At 37.4% G+C, this 24000-nt stretch overlaps 4 protein-coding genes across 5 annotated transcripts; 3 read left to right on the forward strand and 1 right to left on the reverse strand.

The window, feature by feature from the left end:
* Window positions 1–1456: 1456 nt before the first annotated feature.
* LOC119998635 lies at window positions 1457–4981 on the forward strand. The gene is made up of 6 exons (XM_038845971.1): window positions 1457–1654; window positions 2360–2419; window positions 2530–2675; window positions 2792–2893; window positions 3836–4330; window positions 4436–4981. Exons 1-6 carry the CDS (start codon window positions 1457–1459, stop codon window positions 4455–4457), a joined length of 1023 nt encoding a protein of 340 aa, XP_038701899.1. The 3' UTR covers window positions 4458–4981.
* Window positions 4982–8237: 3256 nt separating this feature from the next.
* Window positions 8238–9359, forward strand: LOC119998744. Its single transcript, XM_038846142.1, has 2 exons — window positions 8238–8701; window positions 8853–9359. Exons 1-2 carry the CDS (start codon window positions 8334–8336, stop codon window positions 9289–9291), a joined length of 807 nt encoding a protein of 268 aa, XP_038702070.1. The 5' UTR covers window positions 8238–8333; the 3' UTR covers window positions 9292–9359.
* A 1638-nt stretch (window positions 9360–10997) lies between these two features.
* Window positions 10998–13490, reverse strand: LOC119998746 (14 kDa zinc-binding protein). Its single transcript, XM_038846145.1, has 5 exons — window positions 13306–13490; window positions 12756–12813; window positions 12061–12150; window positions 11597–11714; window positions 10998–11367 (listed from the first exon to the last, which is right to left on the reverse strand). Exons 1-5 carry the CDS (start codon window positions 13416–13418, stop codon window positions 11300–11302), a joined length of 447 nt encoding a protein of 148 aa, XP_038702073.1. The 5' UTR covers window positions 13419–13490; the 3' UTR covers window positions 10998–11299.
* A 2652-nt stretch (window positions 13491–16142) lies between these two features.
* LOC119998743 (ABSCISIC ACID-INSENSITIVE 5-like protein 2) lies at window positions 16143–23835 on the forward strand. 2 transcript variants are annotated; one of them, XR_005468294.1, is made up of 4 exons: window positions 16143–16960; window positions 17044–17160; window positions 21139–22309; window positions 22501–22641. XR_005468294.1 is itself a non-coding variant. In XM_038846141.1 (3 exons), exons 1-3 carry the CDS (start codon window positions 16226–16228, stop codon window positions 22579–22581), a joined length of 888 nt encoding a protein of 295 aa, XP_038702069.1. In that variant the 5' UTR covers window positions 16143–16225; the 3' UTR covers window positions 22582–23835. The 2 variants fall into 2 exon arrangements, 1 of the variants encoding a protein (XP_038702069.1); XM_038846141.1 differs by lacking the exon at window positions 21139–22309 and having other exon boundaries at window positions 17044–17115; window positions 22501–23835.
* Window positions 23836–24000: the final 165 nt, after the last annotated feature.

Genomic DNA, 24000 nt, shown 5'->3' on the forward strand with positions numbered 1-24000 from the left:
CCCTTGTGGGCTGTGACCTGCAAATGGATTATGCTCCCATTTTTGTTGGGCTGCAGATATCAGGGGCTCGGCCCATGTTGTGGTAAAGCAAAGGAAATTATTTTCTCCAATACATTGGCCATGCTATGGGCTCATAATGACATAAGCTCTCAGAATTGGTGAAAACCATCCCGAAGTTTTTACTAACCCAAATGCGAACGCATGCCAGCCCAGGTTCTCATATCACAACCAATTGAAGATAACTTAGTTTATCATCTCTCCGAATATAGGGTTTACGATGTTCGATATTGGGAATTCGAACCAATAAGCTTAAATATTTTCTTTGTAAAATCTTGATTTCATAAGCTTGTCCTAGTTTTGGGTCTCTACTCGCAAGAGTTTCGGCCCACTAATATCTATCATTAGAGGTGTGCGAATTGTTCTGAAAACCCGAGATTTACGCTCATTCAGTTATCCAAATGATACGTTGGATTGGGTGGTTCATCGATTACTCAAAAAAAAAATTTCACAGATCACTTCACCATATTATTAAAATTTAATGATTGGCTAGTCACAACTTTGGTATCATTCTATCAAACTAAAAAGCTTATGAATTCGAGTGGGATAGGCTAGATAATTTCTTGAAATAAAATTGTGAAAAGGAGAATAGAAATGCCCATAAAAATATCCAGTAAATAATACCTTTGAATGAAAAAGGCATCACAATGACTTAAAATGTTCCAACACTAGGGAAAATTTTATTTTGCATCGAACATATTGGGATGGATGATTGGATGGTGATTCCAAGTATATTAAGAGTTGGCAGCCAACTGCCACATTTACTATCACAGACGGCTTGGGGCCTCATGCACACTCTTTTGGATTTAATAAAGATTATCGACAAAAAAGTATTTTTCATTCTTTAATTATTGATCGAGTTTCATTTTCGTCCATTCATTTTTTTTCTCCATTTTTTTCCCCCAACTATGAGAAAGTACCACTTTTGTCCCTTGAATAAATTCGACGATGAAAAAATCCAACGGGACATCCTATTATTCATCATATCAGATTTATCTGACGTGTCACATAGGATTACTTGTTTGACGAAAATGATAATTTTTAATAGTTGAGAGATGAAAATGGGAGAAAAAAATGTTTAGAGATGAAAATGAAACACACCTCATGATTAAAGAACGAAAAGTACTTCATTAACGCCGCTAATAAAGATCCAAGAAAAAACCACTGGCGGCAGCACTAGGATCACGGATAACCTGTTGAATTCAGATCAACGGCTCCGTCGCCGGCATTAATGAATGAAACAGCAATCCATAAACCGTCAAAATGTAAGCCAACAATAAATCCAATGGGCCATTCCGCCCTATAAATCCGTTTCTTTCCTCGTTCTCCTTGTATTACTAAAAGATTACAAGGAGAAGAAGAAAACAAAAAACCTCTAGTTTCATTCATACATTCATCAATGGCTTCTCTGATGCTTCTTTTATCTGCTCTTGTTAAACCCAGAAATCCAAATCTGGGTATTGTGACAGCAATCCCATCTGCTTCTTCTGCATCTGCTGCTTCCAGGAGATCATTGTCAACGGAAACCAAAAGAAGTGATCAGTTGGAGATTGTGACTGAAGAAGATCCACTGGAATCAAGAGTTCGTGTAGACAATGTTTGGATGTAGTTGTAGATATATTGTGTGAAGAATTTTCCAGGGTCTCAGAGAGGGCATAATTCCTAGCAATTGTCTGATTTATACCCCTTTTACTGTTTTTGGCCCCCCTTTTGTAATCTATCACTGAACTTTATTCAGAATTTTGGGTCTAAATTGAACAATTAATCTACAATCCCGATCAGTTTGCCCATCATAACCTCATTCGCTTAAATGGAACAAATCAACATTCTTCTTTGGTCCATAAACCATGTTTTGGGTGCCAAAAGTCGGACAAGAATCGAGGGCAGCGAGCCAGATGATTTGCAGTTGTTGATGCCCTGCTCAGGTTATGAGAGATCATCGTTTATTCCCTGTGTATTGTATGTAATGTTATGGATCATCGAATAATGTAATACGATCTACTCCACTACTTATTTAACTATGCTTACAAACTGTTTGATGTAATTCCTGTGAGAGAAACAAAATTCCACAATCAATGTTTTTATTGGATCATTGGCACTCCTGCAAAATTCATAGAGAACGCTAGAGCTGACCAAAATGATTCCGGCCAAAGGGGCCATCAGTCGTACCTATTATTGAGCTGCAGGTTTCGTTGATTAACTTTCAAATGATGTAAATACAATCCACTCAAGTACTTAATTAGTTATGCTTACAAACTGTTTGATGTAATTTCCAAAACATTCGTTGCTTGTTGATGGTTAGGATGAGGAGTTTATAAGGGTCTTTCAGAAATTCAGTTTCCATACCACTGTTACTGCTGAGGCAAGGAATTTCTTTCTCTTGACTTGCTTGATACCGCTGTTTTTCCAAAACGAAAAATTTAACAATATATTTGTGGCTCTACATATGATGGTTTCCGGGAGAATGATAAGAATGATGAGTCTTTCCAAAATGCAGACCCAAAGAAAGGGCTGATTCAAACTTTGATGAGTAGCAAGATGATAGCCAACAGAGAAAATGGGGTTCTCAATGAAAAAGAAGCAAAATTTGTTAAAGTGAAAATGACTATTAAAGATTGGTTTGTCATGGTTCTGTCATATACAAGATTGATTCTCATCAAAAAGTAAGTGACCCCCGCAACAAATTTTTTTTTTTTTGGGTTATTTGCACATGGTCCAATTGATGTCTTATAAGCAAAGATGTAAACTATGTCAAAGCTTCCATGACAATTGTTGGATTCGTGAAAAAGCGGCCATTCAATTGCAAGCATCTTTATTCGATTGTGGTTTTTGTCAGGTAATTTTCTTTGCTCCTGATTACTTGAGCAGCGAAGAAAAACGAAATGGAAATATCTGAACCAAAAGTAGCTTGCATTTCAAGTATTCATGTAGAAAATTAAAGGCTCAATTCTCTATTCAGATATCGTATTTGGTATGTAGGTATGAATTTCTTGATATCAAATTCGGGATCAATGAAATCACCATCTCCCTATAGAATTCTTCATGGGTTTTTCTTTTTTTAGTCAAACCACCCTACTTCTTGAAGTTTGGTATCTTAGAGATTTTTCTGTATATTTGTACTACCTGCAGATACATGTATTTGAAGGACACACAAATCTTTTCTTGATTCTCTGCTTCACAATTTTTTTCAATAATGTCATATCAATCAAATATATTCCATTCAATTTTGCTTTCTTTTCGATGAACATTATTTACATTTTTTTTATTAAGTACACCTTATTAATCTTTTAAAAAAAACTAGAGTGGGGTGTACTTAATAAAAAAGGAGGTGTATATAATGTTCATTTTCTTTTTGAGTAAGGACTCTTTGCAAACATGTTTGTACTATGGTGCCATCTTAATTACTGTTTTTGCAAACTCTATTTGGCTAACGCGAAGGTTAAATTCATCTTGGTGACAACTAATTTCGATGTTAGAGATATTGATGTGAGTGGAGAATGTAATTAATTATCTTTGATGACTGTTTTTCGTTTTTTATTTTCTGATGAGTTTCGATCCGTAAGAACAACGAAACTGGAAGAGGCCAACCGATATCATTTATACTATCCGATACATTTATATTGATGTTTTAGTTCCAATGCTTTAAGTAGGGAGGATAAGACCAACGAATTGTGATTCGATTGGTAATTCGAAAAAAAAAAAAAAAAAAGATTGGTTACTTGAGAAGGTAAAAGCATATGGTCAGGTATATCTTTTTGTCAATAGTGCATTTTGAAAGATATCGAAATTCCTTCCACAATCGCACGGTAATACGACTTGTTAAAGACAAATCTCGAGAGTTGGTGACGGGCCAGTATCATCAAAGCCGCCACCAGCTTCTCTCCCCCGGGGCCCGCCAGAGCAGTATGGCCGCCTCCATGAGCGGTCTCCACTCCTCGACCTCTAAGTGCAGTAGTTACTCCTTAAATCGCCAATCCTTTATCCAAACTACTCCAAATCTCGAGATTTCTCCTAACAATCTTCGTCTACCTACTCCAGCCAACAAGACCCGCGGCCACGATCGCACTTCCAGTTTCAAACTTCTTATCTCATCCGGTGATGGAGATATCGGGATCGGACCCAGCGGCGGCAGTGGGGGTTCCGGCCGCTGTAATCGGTGGTGGAGCTCTGGAAGCGGAGACGACGAAAGTTCGGACGATAAGAAAGACAGTTTTGGACCAATGGGGCTGTTTTTGAATGGACGGAGATCTGGCCCGAACTTCGACCTTAACGGGTAGGATTTCCTTTTATCCACAAATGGAAGTTGGTTCAATTTTGAATTTCGTTTGCATGTACCTTTTAGCGCCAACTGCAGGCGCCTTTGCCTCTGCATATTCAGGTCTACCTTCGATTTTCGCTAATTGCCTGAAAAGCCACATGTTCAGTTCCTATCGGGAGCATTCTCTCTGTTTGAACGATTGGGTACTTCTGTATACAAGGGTGTAATGTTCGCCGCCGTTGGCTTCGCAGCTGAGCTGGTGGGTACTGCCTTATCGAAGGGATTGCTCGCGATGAGGAAGAAGATGGATCCGGAATTTGAGACCCAAACAAGCCAACTCCGACGCTACTGAATGCTGACACTTGGGCACTTCACATGGGTTTGAACTGCAATTTGAGGTGCCAAACATTGAAGGGGATTGAATTCGCGACAAGCCAAGAGTTTCTGCTTCTTTCGGAGGTTCGGCTCTTGCAGAGTCTTCCGCTAGCTTTGCTTGGGCTTGGGCTTTCTGGTGAATGGACGGACCAGTTCATTAGTTGGGCTTCTCATCTTATATTCAAGCTCGGCTGGTACATTTTTACCATGGGCTTTGCTGGACATTAAGTCCACTTTGTATATTGTTGTCTAAGTTAGGGTATACCAAAACCGTTCAATAACCATTTATCATTGGATACCCATTTACCATTTCACTTTTAATTTTTTTATTCTTTGAATAAATGATTTAATAAAATAATTGAATCAATCGTCTAAGTACGATTATATTAATACTAAGTATGATTTATCTTACAATGTTATATCATTAATAAAATGATTCTATTAATACCAAGTATGATTTATCTTGCAATATTATATCATTAGCACAATTCAAATTAATATAACTAGTGCTATAGGTATGGTTCTATAAATGTATAATTTTTTTTTAAGTTCGATAAATGTATAATTCAATTCTCTTTTTTAATATAATGTGATTTATGTGTTATTATAATATGAATGTATGATCTACTATTCTATTATGTTATTTTATTAATATAATTTATCATGTTATAATTTAGCATCTTAATAATCTTTTAACCGAAACTCGCAATACAGTCAAGTATGAATTCTTTCTCTCGAAACCATGTAATTTCATAGAAATATTTTCCTTTTCCAAAAAAAAAAAATAATTTTCCTTCCAAACAAACATATCACATGCAAAGATAACACTTTTCATTAGACATTCATAATAAAGACATTTATAATGTGCTAGCCGTAGCAACCCTCACATTAACACATCAAATGGTATACAATTTACTTAAAGAAAAATATTTTAATGTTATAGCAATGACAACCCTCACCTTTACCGACACTTTCAATCTTGAGGGGGGATCTTCATTTTCTTTTATCGTAGACAAGACTTGGTCCGACGTTCTCGGTTCCTAATCAATTTATCCTCTTAGTTTCGGGTGAAGTAATCACATTATCACAAATATTATTCTGTATTTATGTCCTTAATTCGGTTACATTCCCAAGGTAAGACCTCAATGATTTCTTTTAATGTTAAACTAATTATTTTCATGAATAGATTGTGTTTAAAATACTGAACCTCCTAAGATGATTATTTGTATGATCCAACACTATTTCCACTCTTAATTTACACATGCATGTTCTTTGATCATTCATAGATAGAACACATAATCCCCATATATACGTACCTTCTATTTCCTTAATCCATACCCACGGGTTTCATGCATCAATTACACAATATCATCCTATTAATTCCCCAAGAGTTGGGGTAGGAATTACCTTTTCTTACCCTTTTCTATTTGTTGCCAAGCTCTTCCTTATTCCTTGCTAATCCCTAGCAATATATAAATCACACTTACCCATTATAGAGAGTGATCTGTTAAGTTTCTTACATAATCAAACCAAAAATTAACTTTTCGCTTACTTTGATTCCTGGTTTCCGCAAATCTTTCTTTTCTTGTGTCGGTTGCTACCTTCTTTTCTATACTTCTTACTTCTCTTCTTTTCTTTTGCCCTTTTTCTCTTTTTTCTTTTTCATGAACATACAATCTCTCTCCTCTTTTGCTTGACTGTGTCACCCATTATTTTATCCACTTTTCTCATAAATTTGCCAGGTGGCAATCATGCACTATGTTAGCTAAATCTCTTTTACCCATGCGCAGCCATAACAATCATATTATATATGGTTTCTCTTAGCCTTGGTTTCCTCCAACTTGCCACTTGTCACTCTATCATGTGCTATAGTTTATTATTCTTCCATACATGCACGGTACCTCCTTTTCTTCATATGTAAACTCCCTATGCCATGGCTTTTTCCCCCCCTTATTGCTCACAAATAGTCACTTTTTCATGTACATTTCTCTACAAGATCTAACCTCCCCTAGGTCACCATGTGTCAAGCCATCCTTTCGCCCCTTTTTATTTCTTCTCCAAGGCTACACGGCACATTCATCTCTTGTGAGTTTTTCAAGTCTTTAATTTCCATTGGTTACTTTTCTTTTATTTCTCATCGTTACCTTTCATTGCTTTTGTTTCATCCTATCCCGATTTTACATCATATATATATATATATTTGACATCCTTATGCCAAATGTTTAATTCCATGTCTAATCAATCAACACATTCACTTACTCATGCACATGACACAAGCTAGGTATTGAATCAATGTCATACGTATTTATACATGTACCCATACGGGTATATAAATATTCTTTTTTTTTTCTCTCTTAAAGCTCTCTTCTTTTTCTCTTTTTTAACTATTTCCAATGGGAAATTTACACGTGAACAACTCTAATAAGCCTACATGGGTACAAGATTTTGATAAAGTACTTGGTTAATTTTTTTTACTGTTACAGATGTAAACTAGGTCAAAGCTTCCATGACAATTGTTGGATTCATGAAAAGGCCGACATTCAATTGTAAGAATCTTTATTCGATTGTGGATTTTGTCTGGTAATTTTCCCTGTTTATGATTACCTGAGCAGCGAAGAAAAACGAAATGGAAATATCTGCACCAAAAGTAGCTTGCATTTCAAACTTCGCATATAGGTATTCAAGTAGAAAATTCAAGGATCAATTCTCTTTTCAGATACTGTATTTGGTATATAGGTATGAATTTCTTGATATCAAATTCAGGATCAATGAAATCACCGTCTCCCTATAGAATTCTTCATGGAGTTAGTTCTGCATCATTAAGTTTCATGTATCCCCACACCTAAAGAGTAAAGACTATAACTTTTCTCAGAAATTTTAAAACTTTAGACTATTTGTTTCCTGGGTTTTTCTCGTTCTTAGTCAAACCACCGTACTTCTTGAAGTTTGGTATCCTAGAGATTTTTTTACTATATCTGGAATACCTGCAGATACATGTATATGAAGCACACACAAATCTTTCTTGATTCTCTGCTTCACATTTCTACCATTAATGTCATATCAATGAAATATATTCCATTCAATTTTGCTTTCTTTTTGAGTAAAGACTCTTTGCAAACATTTTTGTACTATTAATTACTGTTTTTGCAAACTCTATTTGGCTAACACAAAGGTTAAATACATCTTGGTGATAACTAATTTCAATGTTAGAGATGTTGATGTGAGTGAGGAATGTAATTAATTATCTCTAATGGTTGTTTTTCATTTTCTATTTTCTGATGAGTTTCGATCCGTAAGAACAATGAAACTGGAAGAGGTCAATCGATTCTATTTATACTATCCGATACATTTATATTGATGTTTTAGTTCCAATGCTTTAAGTAGGGAGGATATGACGAACAAAATGTGATTCGATTGGTAATTGAAAAAAATAAAAAATAATAAAAAAAGATTTGTTCTTGAGGAGGTAAAAGCATATGGTCAAGTATATCTTTTTGCCAATAGTGCATATTGAAGGATATTGAAATTCTTTCCATAATCGCACGGTTATACCACTAGTTAAAGATAAATCTCGAGAGTTGGTGACGGCCAGTATCATCAAAGCCGCCACCAGCTTCTCTCCCTCGCTGCCCGCCAGAGCAGTATGGCCGCCGCCATGACCGGTCTCCACTCCTCGATCTCTAAGTGCAGTAGTTACTCCCTAAATCGCCAATCCTTTATCCAAACTACTCCAAATCTCGAGATTTCTCCTAACAATCTCCGTCTACCTACTCTAGCCAACAAGACCCGCCGCCGCGATCGCACTTCCAGTTTGAAACTTCTTATCTCATCCGGTGATGGAGATATCGGGATCGGACCCAGCGGCGGCAGTGGGGGTTCCGGCGGCTGTAATCGGTGGTGGAGCTCTGGAAGCGGAGACGACGAAAGTTCGGACGATAAGAAAGACAGTTTTGGACCAATGGGGCTGTTTTTGAATGGACGGAGATCTGGCCCGAACTTCGACCTTAACGGGTACGATTTCCTTTTATCCACAAATGGAAGTTGGTTCAATTTTGAATTTCGTTTGCATGTACCTTTTAGCGCCAACTGCAGGCGCCTTTGCCTCTGCATATTCAAGTCTACCTTCGATTTTCGCTAATTGCCTGAAAGGCCACATGTTCAGGTTCCTATCGGGAGCATTCTCTCTGTTTGAACGCTTGGGTACTTCTGTATACAAGGGTGTAATGTTCGCCGCCGTTGGCTTCGCAGCTGAGCTGGTGGGTACTGCCTTATCGAAGGGATTGATCGCGATGAGGAAGAAGATGGATCCGGAATTTGAGACCCCAAACAAGCCAACTCCGACGCTACTGAATGCAGACACTTGGGCACTTCACATGAGTTTGCACTGCAATTTGAGGTACCAAACATTGAAGGCGATTGAATTCGCGACAAGCCAAGAGTTTCTGCTTCATTTGGAGGTTCGGCTTATGCAGTCTCTTCCGCTAGCTTTGCTTGGGCTTGGGCTTTCTGGTGAATGGATGGACCAGTTCATTAGTTGGGCTTCTCATCTTATATTCAAGCTGGGCTGGTACATTTTTAACATGGGCTCTGCTGGACATTAAGTCCACTTTGTATGTTGTCTAAACTAAGGATGCCAAAGGGTCGGGTATCCATCTATTTAGGGCATACCAAAACCGTTCCATAACCTTTTACCATTTACCATTTCATTTTTAATATTTTTTATTTTTTAAATAATGATCTGATAAAATAATTGAATCAATCGTCTAAGTACGATTATATTAATATTAAGTATGATTTATCTTATAATGTTATATCATTAATAAAATTATTCTATTAATACTAAGTATGATTTATCTTGCAATATTGTATCAGTAGCACAATGCAAATTAGTATAACTAGTATTATTAGTATGGTTCTATAAATGTATTTTTGTTTTGTAACTTCTATACATGTATAATTCAAGTCTCTTTTTTAATATAATGTGATTTATGTGTTATTATAATATGAATGTATGATCTATTATTCTATTATGTTATTTTATTTAATATAATTTGTCATGTTATGATTTAGCATCCTAGTAGTAAATATTTATATGGACGATTTATAATGTCATTACTATTTTTCACTTTTTTTATTAAACGGTTCGAATACCCTAAACTCGAAATTTAAAATCAAACTCGACCCTAACCCATGACGGGTTTTAAAATCAAAATAAAAACCATTTCCAAACTCTAGAGAATCGGTTTTCGGATTTTAAACAGATTGAATACCCTATGAATAGTGCATGGGTTCCTTTTTTTTTTGCCATCCCTAATCTAAACTCACCATTTTGTTTAAACAATTAGGACTATACACGGGTCGAATCATTATGACTATTCTGTTTTTAGATTGCTTGGAACTACCATCCTATATGGTGTTCCTTTTGTAGTTTTGTTAAGTGTTTTGAAAATTGGACTGGCCAGTCAAACTGGTTCAACCGGTGATGGGGCTTGATTCCAATCCATAAATCGGCCGGTTAAGTACTGTAAAATATAAAATATTTTTACTTATCATTTGTATTAAATAAATACTTATAATAATGTATTATGTTGAACCCGGTTGAATCATTGAACCATGAATTAAAGAATTTTCTGATTCGATAACCGATTCGGTTTTTAAAACCTTGATTTTATACCATTAAGAGTCCGTTTGGTTGCTCATAGTGTTCCTTTTTTAGTTTGGTACCATTGATTGGAATCTCATTCCTTTACAATGTTTGGTATAACTAAATGAAAACTTGTAATGAGAATACAAATACAGGTGCTGAAAATCTTTACAAAACACAAGGAATTTCAATACCATTGATAAATGGCACTACATTGCCTTCTACCATTGATAAATGGTATTTCAAATCCTTTTGCATTCGCAACACAGTTCTCAGATAGGAATTACACCATCAAAACCTCCCAAATTTTTCTCAAATTGGTACTTCATTTTCAGTGACCCTTCTGCACTCGTGGATCTGATTGAAAAATAAGGATCTAAAGAAACTTCAATCAATAAAAAGAGATAAGAAACTTTCATTGGTTATGGTGGTGTACTATATGACGGAGAAAGAGATCGATGGAGGGCGAGTCTTCGTCAGTGTGATGCTTGTCTGATTCATGGAGGACTAAGCAGTTCGCAAATTTCTTCATTTCTTAAACCTTGAATTTGTTATCAAGGCAAGGAGAGAACTTTCCATCTTTTGTATTCGATAAGCTTGTAACTTTTGTCCCTTATTTTTAAGGTTTGTCCTTGTGCGTAAATTCACCATAAAAAAAGGCTCTCATTCAGAATATCCTGCTCAAATAATTAGCTTATTTTTCACAACTCATAAGCTGGCTTATTTTAACAACAAATAAGCTCTACCAAACGGAGTCATTATGTCAACAGGTTTTAAAACCCGCTAGCCAGCAGGTCCCTAATTCTTTACATCTAATCCATTCACCTCCTTTATTTTAAGTTAACACACTGGAGATTAACTTGAACAAGCCAACTCTTATATCTGGGAACTGTCGGTGAGGCAGTAATATTATCTTGGAGTTCTTCCTCCAGCTCCGCTCGGACCAAGTTAATAGTGATTCCAGCTTAGCCGGGAGGCCAGTTCATTTGGCGTCCCCCGAGGAGGTGAACATGAATGTGGTAAACAGATTGACCTACAGCAAAACAAGCCACTCAAAATATAATTCTAAATCTGATACAAGAAAACAGAAAAGCAGAAAGAACCACTCGAAATAACGTGTTATCGATTCTACTATTCTTTGTTGCTGTTTTTCAGTTTCCATGCACAGAAATCTGCATGTTTTTTTTTTCCGGGTATTTAAAGATTTTGTATCTTAAACCAAAACTGTTTACTTAAGCACGATTGATAGATAAACTACATACATCCACTTGGTCCATCGTTGATCACGACCCTGTAGCCATCTTCAAGACCTTCCTGTTTGGCAACGAGCTTTGCGGTGTAAAGAAGGTAGCCGAGAATATCAATGTGCCTCTCCTCAGCCTAGGAAACAGAGTGCAACTAATTTAAGATAGAAAGGTAAAAATCGTAAGAAAATGAAATCTCCCAACAAAAGGTTTCTGTTGTCTTGGTTCAAAGTATTCTCTAAAGTGCAAAGTAGTAAGCCAATTAAAAATCACAAATTACAGGAAAGAAAACACCAGTGTGTGTACGAGGTACAGGAGTAGAATTCAGTAAAGCAATTAAGAATAAATCAAATTTTGATTAAACGATATCAATTCTATGACTCATTCTTAGTAAGTAGCTCTTCGTTTCTAATACGGCAAACACCCAAAATCCAAATTTGCTGTTACCTTGGCTCTAAGAAAGATCAAGAATTGCAAAGTACCTTAGAGATTCCAGTTAAACCATCCTTGACTTTGGGGATGATTATAATGTGCGTGGGAGCTTGGGGAGATATGTCCCTAAAAGCTAGGACCTGCAAAAATGAAAAGACAAAATAAACAGGAAAACCAGTAATTCCAAATCAATTGATACATAAAGTCAATATCAAGCGCTCAGAAAAAGAGAAGAAAAGGATAAGAAAGTCTTATTAGATGGCAGTTGAGAACAAATGCGATAAAATAGGACAACTTTTAAGAAGCTTAACAGCCAGTAGTCCAAGAAGAATCATCAATAGATCCGCAGGCACCATCCACGTTAAATAAAAGGCTTTACAAACATCCTAAATGTTCATGGAGACCGTATGCTGTCGGGAAACAGAAGACCAAGTATATATGAAGTTGCAACATCCAGAAATCAATTCTAACCAACTAGGTGAACTGATCAGGAAATCAGAAACCCATCAGTTTCAAAGCTGAAATCAATTCTAACCAACCAGAGTCAACTGACACGCTCCGGTTTTTTCTACTTTCAAGCAAGCGCAAGAGTAAGTTCCCAACAGAACCAGGATTCTAAAACAAACTACTTCATCATTTCATACATGAAAGGATAAGAACTTTAGCAAGAGGAAGGCTCTGAACAAAATGATATCAACAAGCAAAAGAAGAAAATATCAGCAATAGGAATACATCAAGTTATTACCTTATCATCTTCATACACCACAGTTGAAGGTATTTCCTTGTTAATAATTTTGTCAAATCTGCACAGAGATTGAGCGAATAAATCAATTGCTAAGTAAAAAAATCTAGACCATGATGTTGTGTAAGAGAGAGACTCATAGACCAAGAGATAAAACTCTACTGCGACAAAATTAAACTGAGATATAAAACCAGATGAAACCCATACATTCCAATTCTCTCACCGACAAAATTAAACTAAAAGTTAAGGTAAAATTTTAATCCAGAAAAATGATACTGATAGCACCTAACTTTTACACTCCTTCCATTTTTTATGAAAGATCTTGCAATGTTTCTTGTGACTCTATCCAATCCTTCAACCATTTATCTAGAAGTGGACAATTATAAGCAAATCAGTATCATTTTTCAATCCAAAAAATTAAATCCCAGTTCTTTAACGACACAAAGATACAATTTTGAATGCTTAAACAACCCCCGGATCAATTCAAATTAGGGAAAAAATAGACAACCCAATCACAGAATACGGGAGATGAAATTGAAAAGCAGAAGCTTACATCGTTGGAGAATCAGATGGCACGGCTGCAAGAGCAGCCTCTTTTTCTGAGGCCATGGCTGGTTTCAGAGACAAGTGAGAGGATAACACTGCAAGTCGGCTCTCGAAGCTCATACTACTGTGTCAGTCCATGCCTTTCCCTTCTTTAGCGTAGTTTTCGCCCTCCTCGGCCGAATGTCATCTACCCACGTCATCGTTGGCTATTTTGGAACAGCATTTGGGCCATCGGGCCCAACCACGGAAGCTCAATATGTACATAAGAACAGAGGTTTGGGTCTTGTCGTTTTGAGTCAAGCCCGGCCCATATTTGTAAATATGGACCCTGCCACCCAAGCTCTCTTATTTAACAAAGAACTCATCCAATACATGATCATGTTGGACTCCATCTTACCTGAGAAATCTCGAACACGTGAGTCCCCCTCCCACATACACCAAATAATTACATGGCCTTTGATCCATGAGGGTACCTGAGAAATCTCGAACACGTGAGTCCCCCTCCCACATACACCAAATAATTACATGGTCTTTGATCCATGAGGGTGGCTCGTATATGTATGAACTTGGTTTGGTTGTTTAAAACTCTAAATACATCTTGGGCTTGTGCCTTCCCTTCCTAGCCATTCACGTATATTGTGAAACAACATGGATGCATTGGTTCTTTGGAGTTTGGAGTTTTAAGTAGTGAGTAGTTGAGTAATTCTAGATGGAATCTAGATTCGCTTGAGTTTGCAAGTCAAGGAGTTGTTGGTACATCTAAAGAGCGCTGTCATGAGTTTCAACTATTGGGGCTAGTGACATTGGATATGTTAGGAAACAACAATAAACTCCCTAATTAAAAGTTCAAACTTGACTATTATTATAAAATATTATTCGATTTCTCAAGCTCAACCCATTACAGGGCTTCCAAGGCGGTTCAGGACCTTCCACAGCCTTGCAAGGCTCACAGTTTTAAAACGCTTCTTACTAAGTCGATGAAACATTTGGACTTATAACCTACCCATTAAATCTTTATTTTAGCGACGTGAGACTTTTCTCAACGGGATCAGACTTGGAGATACCGAAATGAAATCTCAGGCCACAAGAACAACCTATACCACGCTAATGGCCTGTAAGACAAAACTAAAGTCCATGCGAGATAAATAAGACTCCTAACCCCTTCCCGGAAGTAGGCAAACCCACGGAGAGACAAATAAACAGGTGATGCATACATACATTCAAGCATGCATGTATATATATGTGTGTGTATATATATATATATATAGAGAGAGAGAGAGAGAGAGAGAGAGTTGTATATATAGAGTGCGAGAGCGAGTATAGTTTTGGATTACAAGGGGCATACAAACTACAAAGAGACAGTGTGCACGTGGAATAGTTCTTGGTGGAATGGACACGCGGATCCTGATGCCGATGCGTGCATACCATAAGGCATACATGTGCTTCAGAAAAGTTTGTTCCTTTTTATAAAGAATATTCCCCCCTCAAACCTTGGAACTCACTAGGCATGCACTCTTCACTTCACTTCTTGTTATCTAATTTTGTGTTCCATTGTAATGAATCTAAGAATCCCTGAAACGTATCATTCAATGGGATACATGAGTTAACTCTAAAAATGACCCTCTTAAAAAAAACTAAATGTCCTATATTACTCAAATGGATTTGTGACTAGTAATATAACACTGGTAATTTTTCAAAAATATGAGACAGTATTGATGATTCCTAGACGGCTGCCCATATTGCCCCACCCCAGGAACACCCTTGGTATTATTGTGCTTGCAATTTCTAAGTGGTTGTTCCCCTCTTGTTCATCTTTAACTCAAGCCCTTATTTTCATTTTTGGGAAATTACTAAATATGGTAAAGTATAGAAGTCCGAAGCTTTTCACATGATTTTTTAGCGCAAGACTTTCCAGATTTTTTGATAAGCATGCACGAATGGTTACTCTAAAGTTATAAAATGAAAACCATTGTCAAGCTCTTTTAGTTCTTTATACTGAATTCATGATCTACTATAATTTTCAATCCAATACAAATCAACAATATTGTCCGATTTGAGTTGTATGATTCTTATTGATATATCGAGTCCATACGGCTATAGTGTTTTCGTAGAAATACACTTAACTGTAGAGTTATTACATGACGTTCTTTTATAAGAAAACGCATTGTGGATAGAAATGTGAGTTATCTTGGAAAGTGCCCCACTCACTTTCGAGAAAGAAAATTAAAAATTTCCTTTTATAGATTCAAATCGGATCCGTGAAGCCTCTCTGAGTTTTTGTTCTGTTTTGGGTATTTTGTTTTAATTCATATACGACAGAAGTGCGGATTCTTCACTCATTTTGTACTCGAAATTTCTCTTTCTTCTTCACTTTTCCTCTCTGCAAAGTTCATACATTGTTTGCTTCTTGCTTATACATACACATAAATATATGTATATATAGCTATGTATGTATGTATATTTTTTGGTGGGTTTTTCTATTAGAGTCTATATATTCATATTCCGCTCTTGCTCTGGCTATTTGCAGCTTGATATCTGGGTTCTTGTTCTTTTGTGTAGAATGTTGAAACCTAGTCCACGCAAGATGACTTTCTGAAGATTTCATTTTCGTCCTATTACCTGAGGGGGTTGATATATGGTTTTTGCAGTTGTTATGTGCACTCTCTAGTTCTTATTTGATCTGGGTTTCGTTTCGACTTGCCTGCATTTCTGATTTCTGTTCTGAATCTCTCAGTCTCTCTTAATGCTTCTAAGGTTTTGTTTGACATTTAAGCTTTAGTGGGTGTCTGGTTTTTCTTGAACCGAGTTTGAGTTCTGTTACCCTATTGTGGTCAGTTTGATTGAAGGTATTTATTGTTCTTCAAATAGGGCCATATAGATATAGGCATTTGGAGATTGATTTATATAATAAATGATAGATTGAGACAATGGGTTCTGAAGGTGATGCAGTTGGAGAGCCAAATCTTCAATCTTTGGCAAGGCAAGGTTCAATGTTCAGTCTCACCCTTGATGAGGTCCAGAACCAGTTGGGTAATTTGGGGAAACCTTTGGGGAGCATGAATCTCGATGAGCTTCTCAACAGCATCGACAATGGTGGTGCAGCTCCCCAAAATCATTTGCCTCGGCAAGGTAGCCTCACATTGTCCAGAGATCTTAGTAAGAAGACTGTTGATGAGGTATGGAAAGAGATACAACTGAAGATGAATGACAAGGAAGAACAAAGGAATAATGAACCAGAAAGACGAGCAACTCTTGGTGAGATGACCCTTGAAGATTTCTTGGCGAGAGCAGGAGTTGATGCTGATTCAATTCGGGTGCCGCAACAATATAGCCAACAACAACAGAATCAATGGATGCAATTCCTGCTCCCTTCAGTACAGCAACCTCAGCAACAGCATCTGGATAATATGATGCCTGTTTTTATGCCGAGCCATCCGATTCAACAGCCTATGGCTTTGAGTATGATGGAAGGCCCTTATGGTGATGTTCAAATGAATGTGTCCCCCTCTTCTTTGATGGGCACTCTTTCAGATACACAGGCAGCAGCTGGGCGGAAAAGGGCTGCTCTTGGAGGAGACGTGGTTGAGAAGACGGTTGAAAGGAGGCATAAGAGGATGATTAAGAACAGGGAATCTGCAGCGCGGTCACGAGCCAGGAAACAAGTTAAGATTTGATCAAATTTGTTTCTTGTTGATTATCATTTCTTATAATATGTACTTAAGAGAGTCTATGTTTTGGAGGACAGGCTTATACACATGAGCTAGAGACCCAGATCTCGCGTTTGGAAGAGGAAAACAAAATACTCAGAAGACAAAGTGTAAGCTCTATTTTTCATATTACTTGCAGCTTTTGTCATTACTAGGTGTAGAAAAATAGGAGCAATTGTAGAGAAGAATAGAGGCAATATTTGATGTGTATGTATGTTGATCAAACAATACAATTACAACCTCATATATATAAGGATCAAACATTACACTTTAAGACAAATGTTCCATAATTTGATGAGCAAATTATGGGACAAAGGTTCCATAATTTGAGGAGCAAATCATGGGACAAATTATGCCATAATTTGAGGAGCAAATTATGCCATAATTTGAGGATTTAATGTCAATACTCCCCCTCAAGCTGGATCAAGAGGATTGATTGAGCCAAGCTTGGACAATAATCGGTGAAAATGACCAGAAGACAAAACCTTTGTAAAAACATCAGCAAGTTGATCATGACTTCGAGTGTAAACTGTTTGAATAACTTGATTCTGAACTTGATGACGAATAAAATGACAATCAACTTCAATATGTTTTGTGCGTTCATGAAACACGGGATTAGCAGCAATATGCATAGCAGCCTGATTATCACAAAAGAGAGTCATAGGAAGACTACTTGGAAAACCCAAATCTGCGAGCAAACTCTTAAGCCATATTAGTTCACATGCACTGGATGCCATTGCACGATATTCAGCTTCAGCACTAGAACGAGCAACCACATGTTGTTTTTTGCTACGCCAAGAAACAAGATTTCCACCAACAAACATACAATAGCCGGAAGTGGACTTTCGATCAAGGGCATTTCCAGCCCAATCAGAATCACTATATCCTGTAATCCGTAAGTGACCATGCTTAGCTAGAATTATGCCACGACCAATAAAACCCTTGAGATAACGTAAGATTCGTTTGACAATGCCCAAATGGAAAAGAGTAGGAGCGTGCATGAACTGGCTAACAAGACTTACACCATAAGCAATGTCAGGTCGAGTAATAGTGAGATAAATGAGCTTACCAACCAACCGTTGGTAATCACTAACTCCTTGTAAAGGTTCACTGGCTGTATCAAGATTTAATTTGTTATCTAGTGGAGTGGATGCTGGCTTTGAATTCATCATTTCGGTTTCCTCTAGCAAATCAAGAATATACTTCCTTTGATTTAGAAATAAACCTTTGCTGGAAACTGCCATTTCAATGCCAAGAAAGTAATTTAAGGAACCAAGATCCTTAATAGGAAATCGAGATCGAAGAGTGGTTTTGAGTTGAGAAATAGCATCAATACTATTCCCAGCAATAATAAGATCATCAACATAAATTAGGACCACCACTATAGTATTGGAAGAATGACGAATGAACAAGGAAGAATCAGCTGTACTGCGAGAGAAACCAACCTCTTGAAGAACGGTACTTAACTTGGCGTGCCAAGCACGCGGAGATTGTTTCAACCCATAGATTGATTTGTGTAGGTGACAAACCAAGGAAGAATCTGAACTCTGTGGATGTCCTGGAGGTAGTTTCATATAGACTTCTTCTTCAAGATCCCCATGAAGGAAAGCATTTTTGACGTCCATTTGACTCATAGACCATCCACAATTTACGGCAACTGAGAGGAGAGTACGCACTGTATTCATCTTAGCAACAGGAGCAAACGTCTCTTTGTAATCTACACCAAAGGTTTGAGTAAATCCCTGGGCCACAAGGCGAGCTTTATGTCTATCAATGGTGCCATCCGAGTGAAATTTAGTTTTATATACCCAGCGGCTCCCCACTGGTTGTTTTCCAGGAGGAAGTTTAACAACACTCCAAGTTTGATTTTCAGCAAGAGCTTGAAGCTCTTCACCCATAGCTTGTCGCCATATTTCCTGAGAATTTGCTTCCTTGAAATTCTTAGGTTCATGAACAGTAGAAATAGAGGTGAGAAATGCCACATGAGCTGAGGAAAGACGATGATAAGTGACATACTTGGAGAGAGGATGGCAGGCAGAAAAAGTGACATAATCTTGAAGTTTTGTTGGAGGGACGCGATTTCGAGTAGGATTCCGTCGAACCAATGACGGTGAAACCTCATGATTATTAGTGGAAGCAAGCACATGCACATCTTGGAGATTCTCGGGCTGTTCGAGTGGAGGATTTTCAACCAAATTTTCAGCTAGCACATTTGGAAGGAGTTCAGCTTGTCCAGTTGGAGGATTTTCAGTGGCCTGGTGCGGAACAAACTCAGCAATATTAGGCTTGTGAGGAACCCCTTCAGAAATAATCTCAGATATAGGCAAGGGAAACACGTCCTCTAAATCATCTTGAGAATTTGTATAATAAGGTGTTGCTTCTTCAAACATAACATCTCTGGAGACAAATAATCTTCGAGAATCAGGATGATAACATTTATACCCTTTCTGGGTCGAAGAATACCCCAGAAAAATACACTTAGCAGCTCGGGCATCAAGCTTATCACGATGAGCTGCTTGTATATGCACAAAGCAAGTGCAACCAAATACTTTCAAGTGAGACACATCAATAGTTTTCCCCTGCAAAACTTCAAGGGGAGATTTAAAAGACAGCACTCGGCTCGGAAGCCGATTAATGATATAAACTGTTGCTAATACTCCATAAGACCAAAAAACTTTTGGAACATGCATGTGAAGCATCAAAGCACGAGTTTTTTCCAACAAGTCTCTATTTTTGCGTTCTACTACTCCGTTCTGTTGAGGAGTACCAACACAACTAGTCTGATGCACAATGCCATGAGAATATAAATACTGTGTCATATTTTTAGACATGAATTCTGTGCCATTATCAGAACGAAGTGTTTGAATTTTAGAGGAAAATTGAGTCTGAACAAGCATATGAAAATCTTTGAAGATATTCATAACTTCACTTTTTGATCTCAACAAGTACACCCAAGTAACACGTGAGAAATCATCAATAAATGTAACAAAGTATTTAAAACCATCAATTGATTCAAGAGTAGGTCCCCAAACATCGGAGTGAACAAGTTCAAACATTCTAGTAGTTCTAGAAGAAGAAGACACAAAAGGTAATCTAGTAGATTTTGACAAATGGCAAATTTCACAAGAAAAATAATTGGTATCAACATTTGGCAACAATTTAGTGAGAATATTATTTGAAGGATGTGCTAAACGCTGATGCCAGAGAACATGATCTGTCGAGGAAGAAGGAAAAAACAAGACTTGAGTACTTTTGCTAGGTTGAAAATTTCCTGAGATGTAGTAAAGACCTTGTAGAAAAAATCCTCTACCAATGATCTTCTTAGTGACAAGATCTTGAAAAAGTACCTCATGAGGAAGAAATATAACACAGCAATTTAAAGCTTGAGTGAGTTTTCTAACTGAAAGTAACTTGACTGGAAAAGATGGAACATATAAAGCCATTGAAGTCACATCTTTAGACAACAATTTAAGTTTACCTTCACCAAGAACAGGAACACCATTCCCATTGGCAATTGACACATGGGATGGAGTAGAAAATTTTTTGAAGTCAGACAAATTGGTTAATTTATTTGTCATATGATCGGTGGCACCAGAATCAACAATCCAAAAATCATGCACGGTATTAAATTCTATAGCAGTAGAGAATGCACTGAAAATACCTTCAAAGTTGTCATTGGATTGATGTCCCGAGTTTGATAAGAACCCAACAAACTTACCAAGGAGGGTTGTGGAATTAGAGTGTCCTATACCAGAAGCTCCATGTATTGAATTTGAGGTGTAATTTACTCTTCCCTTCTCCTGAAGATAGGTTGCAAACTCATTTATAAGGGAAATTGGATTTGAGGTATAATTTACCATATTTCCCTGTAATGTTTCTACAGCATGACCTGCTTCGATACCATGTAGAAAAATAGGAGCAATTGTAGAGAAGAATAGAGGCAATATTTGATGTGTATGTATGTTGATCAAACAATACAATTACAACCTCATATATATAAGGATCAAACATTACACTTTAAGACAAATGTTCCATAATTTGATGAGCAAATTATGGGACAAAGGTTACATAATTTGAGGAGCAAATTATGGGACAAATTATGCCATAATTTGAGGATTTAATGTCAATACTAGGATATGTTTTGTGGTATTGACTCTTGTGTATCTTAGTTGCTTGATCATGCCTTGCTTCTTAATTTTTCATCCATAGTAGTTCAAGAAATGGATGCAGGTAGTTAGTTCATGTCCCCTACTATGTTGTCATCAACATTATTCCGTGATGGGATTTTTTAGTATGTATTCGATAAACAATCTTCACAATCCGCTCATTGTTTGTTCAATGCTGCAATAACAGTCTTCATCTGTTGCACCACATATTGGTTTAACCCATCCGTAGATAATCTCTAGATGGATAGCTGGAATGATCTCATTGTGGATCCAGAAATATGGATTAAACAATCATTTTGTCTCTTTCATTGTGGTTTTTGTGACTTTAGTTTTTATTGGATAGGACATGTTTCGTCTTCCCATTCAATAGATTCTTCATCAATCCGAGTCTTAGTAAGATGCTTACTCTCATATTTTAATTTTTGGAAGTCAAGGTTTGAGACACCTACGAATAAGTTGTTGTGAATTTGTTTCTTGACGTCACTACCACAACAAAAATTTGTTCAAGCCTCTTTATTTGTTACGTTTCTTGAGATGCCTATGACTAAGGTTTTTAACCCAGCCTTGCTTTTCATTTTAAAGCCCTAATTTCAAGTTCTTTCAAGCCCTAATCATCCATTTTAAGATTAGTTAACTTATTGGGTTGGGGCATATCACATCATTTATACGTATTGTAACACTAGGCAAACAATTCACTTGTTAAAATCTAATTGTTCTGGCCAATTTAAACTGAGCTGAAGTAAAACTTCATTGGGGAAGCCTTTCTACTGGTCGCAACGTCTTACGCAGGTTAGGGTAATAGTATCCATGTCAACTAATGGAATATTTCTCAAAATTTAAGATTCCCCCCTGGTTCTTTGTTCAGACATGCATGTTTTGTCCAGCAGTCTTCTTTTGTGTATCCGCTGAAGTAAAAAACATATTGAACTCTTTCTTTCAACATAGTCCAAAGTGCATGAGTTCACTTGTAGATTGCGAGATTGCCTGTAAGAATATGACATACCAACTTGGTTGAAATGGAGATCAATCTCACGGGAGTCCTATGGAGCGAGAGTCGAGTGGTTAGATTTGTTTAGAACTTGGGAGCTGTTCGCCATGACAAATTTTGTTGCTAACGACTGACGTTTGAATAAACATGGTAAGGTTGACGTTTGAATTTCTATTATTGTTTCTTGAAGTGTTTCTGTTAGCTTTGATATCTCATTGTAGGCATACAACCTGAGTGCATGCACGTGCCAGTGGACAAAGAAAAAAATGTGGTTTTGTCATTCTGAATATCAGAATCAATTACTGTCTGATTTTGTTTTTCCTATTGAATTCTCCTTTCAGGAATTGTATAAGGTCTTGCCAAGTGCTCCTCCCATCGAGCCTAAGCATCAGCTGCGGAGAACGAGTTCAGGCCCATTCTGATGTTTTCCTTGTCACTGCATAATGGTTAAAAGATGCATTATTCAGGTGATTGCCACTGGAGCTTCTCCTCTCGAGCTCTTTTGTTGCTCGTTACTCACCCCCAAGCCTCCCCAAAATATGAACCGTTTCGTTGTACGTACATTTTATCGCTTAAATTGGAGTCATGATGCACAAGGAGATTTCCTAGTTTTCTCATATTAAACTGTCTTTCATCAAATTTTGCTCTGGTGATGCTTCTTATAAGTATGTCTGATCCCTGTTCATTGTGGTAGATAGTGATATCGTTGAGGATCCGTAGTCCTCAATACTTCGTTTCTACGCAAAGAAACTCCATGAATTGGCATTTTGACTGACCTGCATTCGCGGTTGATGCATGAAGGATTTGTTTGTGGTTAGATGGTATGATTGATAGAATAGATTTTACATTTTATTACACTCTTATAAAAGCCTACTAAATGAGACCATATTCAGTGCTTTCACCATATGAAGCCCGGCAAGTTTCAGCCAATGCGGTATTGATTTTATCTTTGCTCTTATGATTTGCCCTGTAATTATGTTACTCAAGCCTTCTGGAGAGATGTCAACTTGGATTTGGACAGGCCTGATTGTTCATTTGTTCCTTTCTCTCAACAGAGTGTAGATTACAGTATCGCTTAACACTTACTGCAGTTTGGCAGTTATGTTTGCCTGTTTGGTCATAGGAGTACACTTTATTTTTACATAGGCTACAAAGTTGCTGCATTGCCAACTACTTGGTGATATTTCCAACTGGTTATCTCCCCAGACTTGGAACGTAAAGAATTTTGCCCACGGTTAGGAGTTCGATTATAAGGTGACACCACTGTTTCCAAGTGATTTGCGTTGGGCCTTGATCCAACCAACCTGTCAAGAGTTTGTGCGTGCCTAGCCCGGCCCAAGTTGGGCTTAATGGGTTGTCCAAAGGGCACAATTGCCGAGTTGTTCTCGGTTACCGTCAGGCATGTTTGCGTGTGCCTAGCCTGGCCCGAGTTGGGCTTAAGTATTTTCAAGTGGTTTGCGCTAAGTCTTGGCCAAACTAACATGTCGAGTAGGTTTGCATATGCCTAACCAGACTGGAGTTTGACTTGGTGGGTTGTCCAAAAGCACCCTCGTTGAGAACTTAATTTTTCAGGGTAGTAGATGTTAGAAGGGAACCTCCAAGATAGAACTTGGTTGAACTGGTTAACTATGTGATTTTGGCTGTGTTAATTCCAAGTTCTTGGATCTGTCCATTCTCAGCACCAATGCAAGTTGTAGGGTGTCCAGATAGCTACTCAAACTCTGGTCCCTTGGACTCGACCTCCTTAGGGTAAGAAATCTTAACAAGCTCTTAATTCAAAATATTAAACACTTTGGATGAAATCCAAGCTTCTGGTCAAAAAAGAGTAGTACAGTATTCTG

The sequence above is a fragment of the Tripterygium wilfordii genome, chromosome 5 (assembly GCF_013401445.1).
Source record: "Tripterygium wilfordii isolate XIE 37 chromosome 5, ASM1340144v1, whole genome shotgun sequence".
NCBI classification, from domain to species: Eukaryota; Viridiplantae; Streptophyta; class Magnoliopsida; order Celastrales; family Celastraceae; genus Tripterygium; species Tripterygium wilfordii.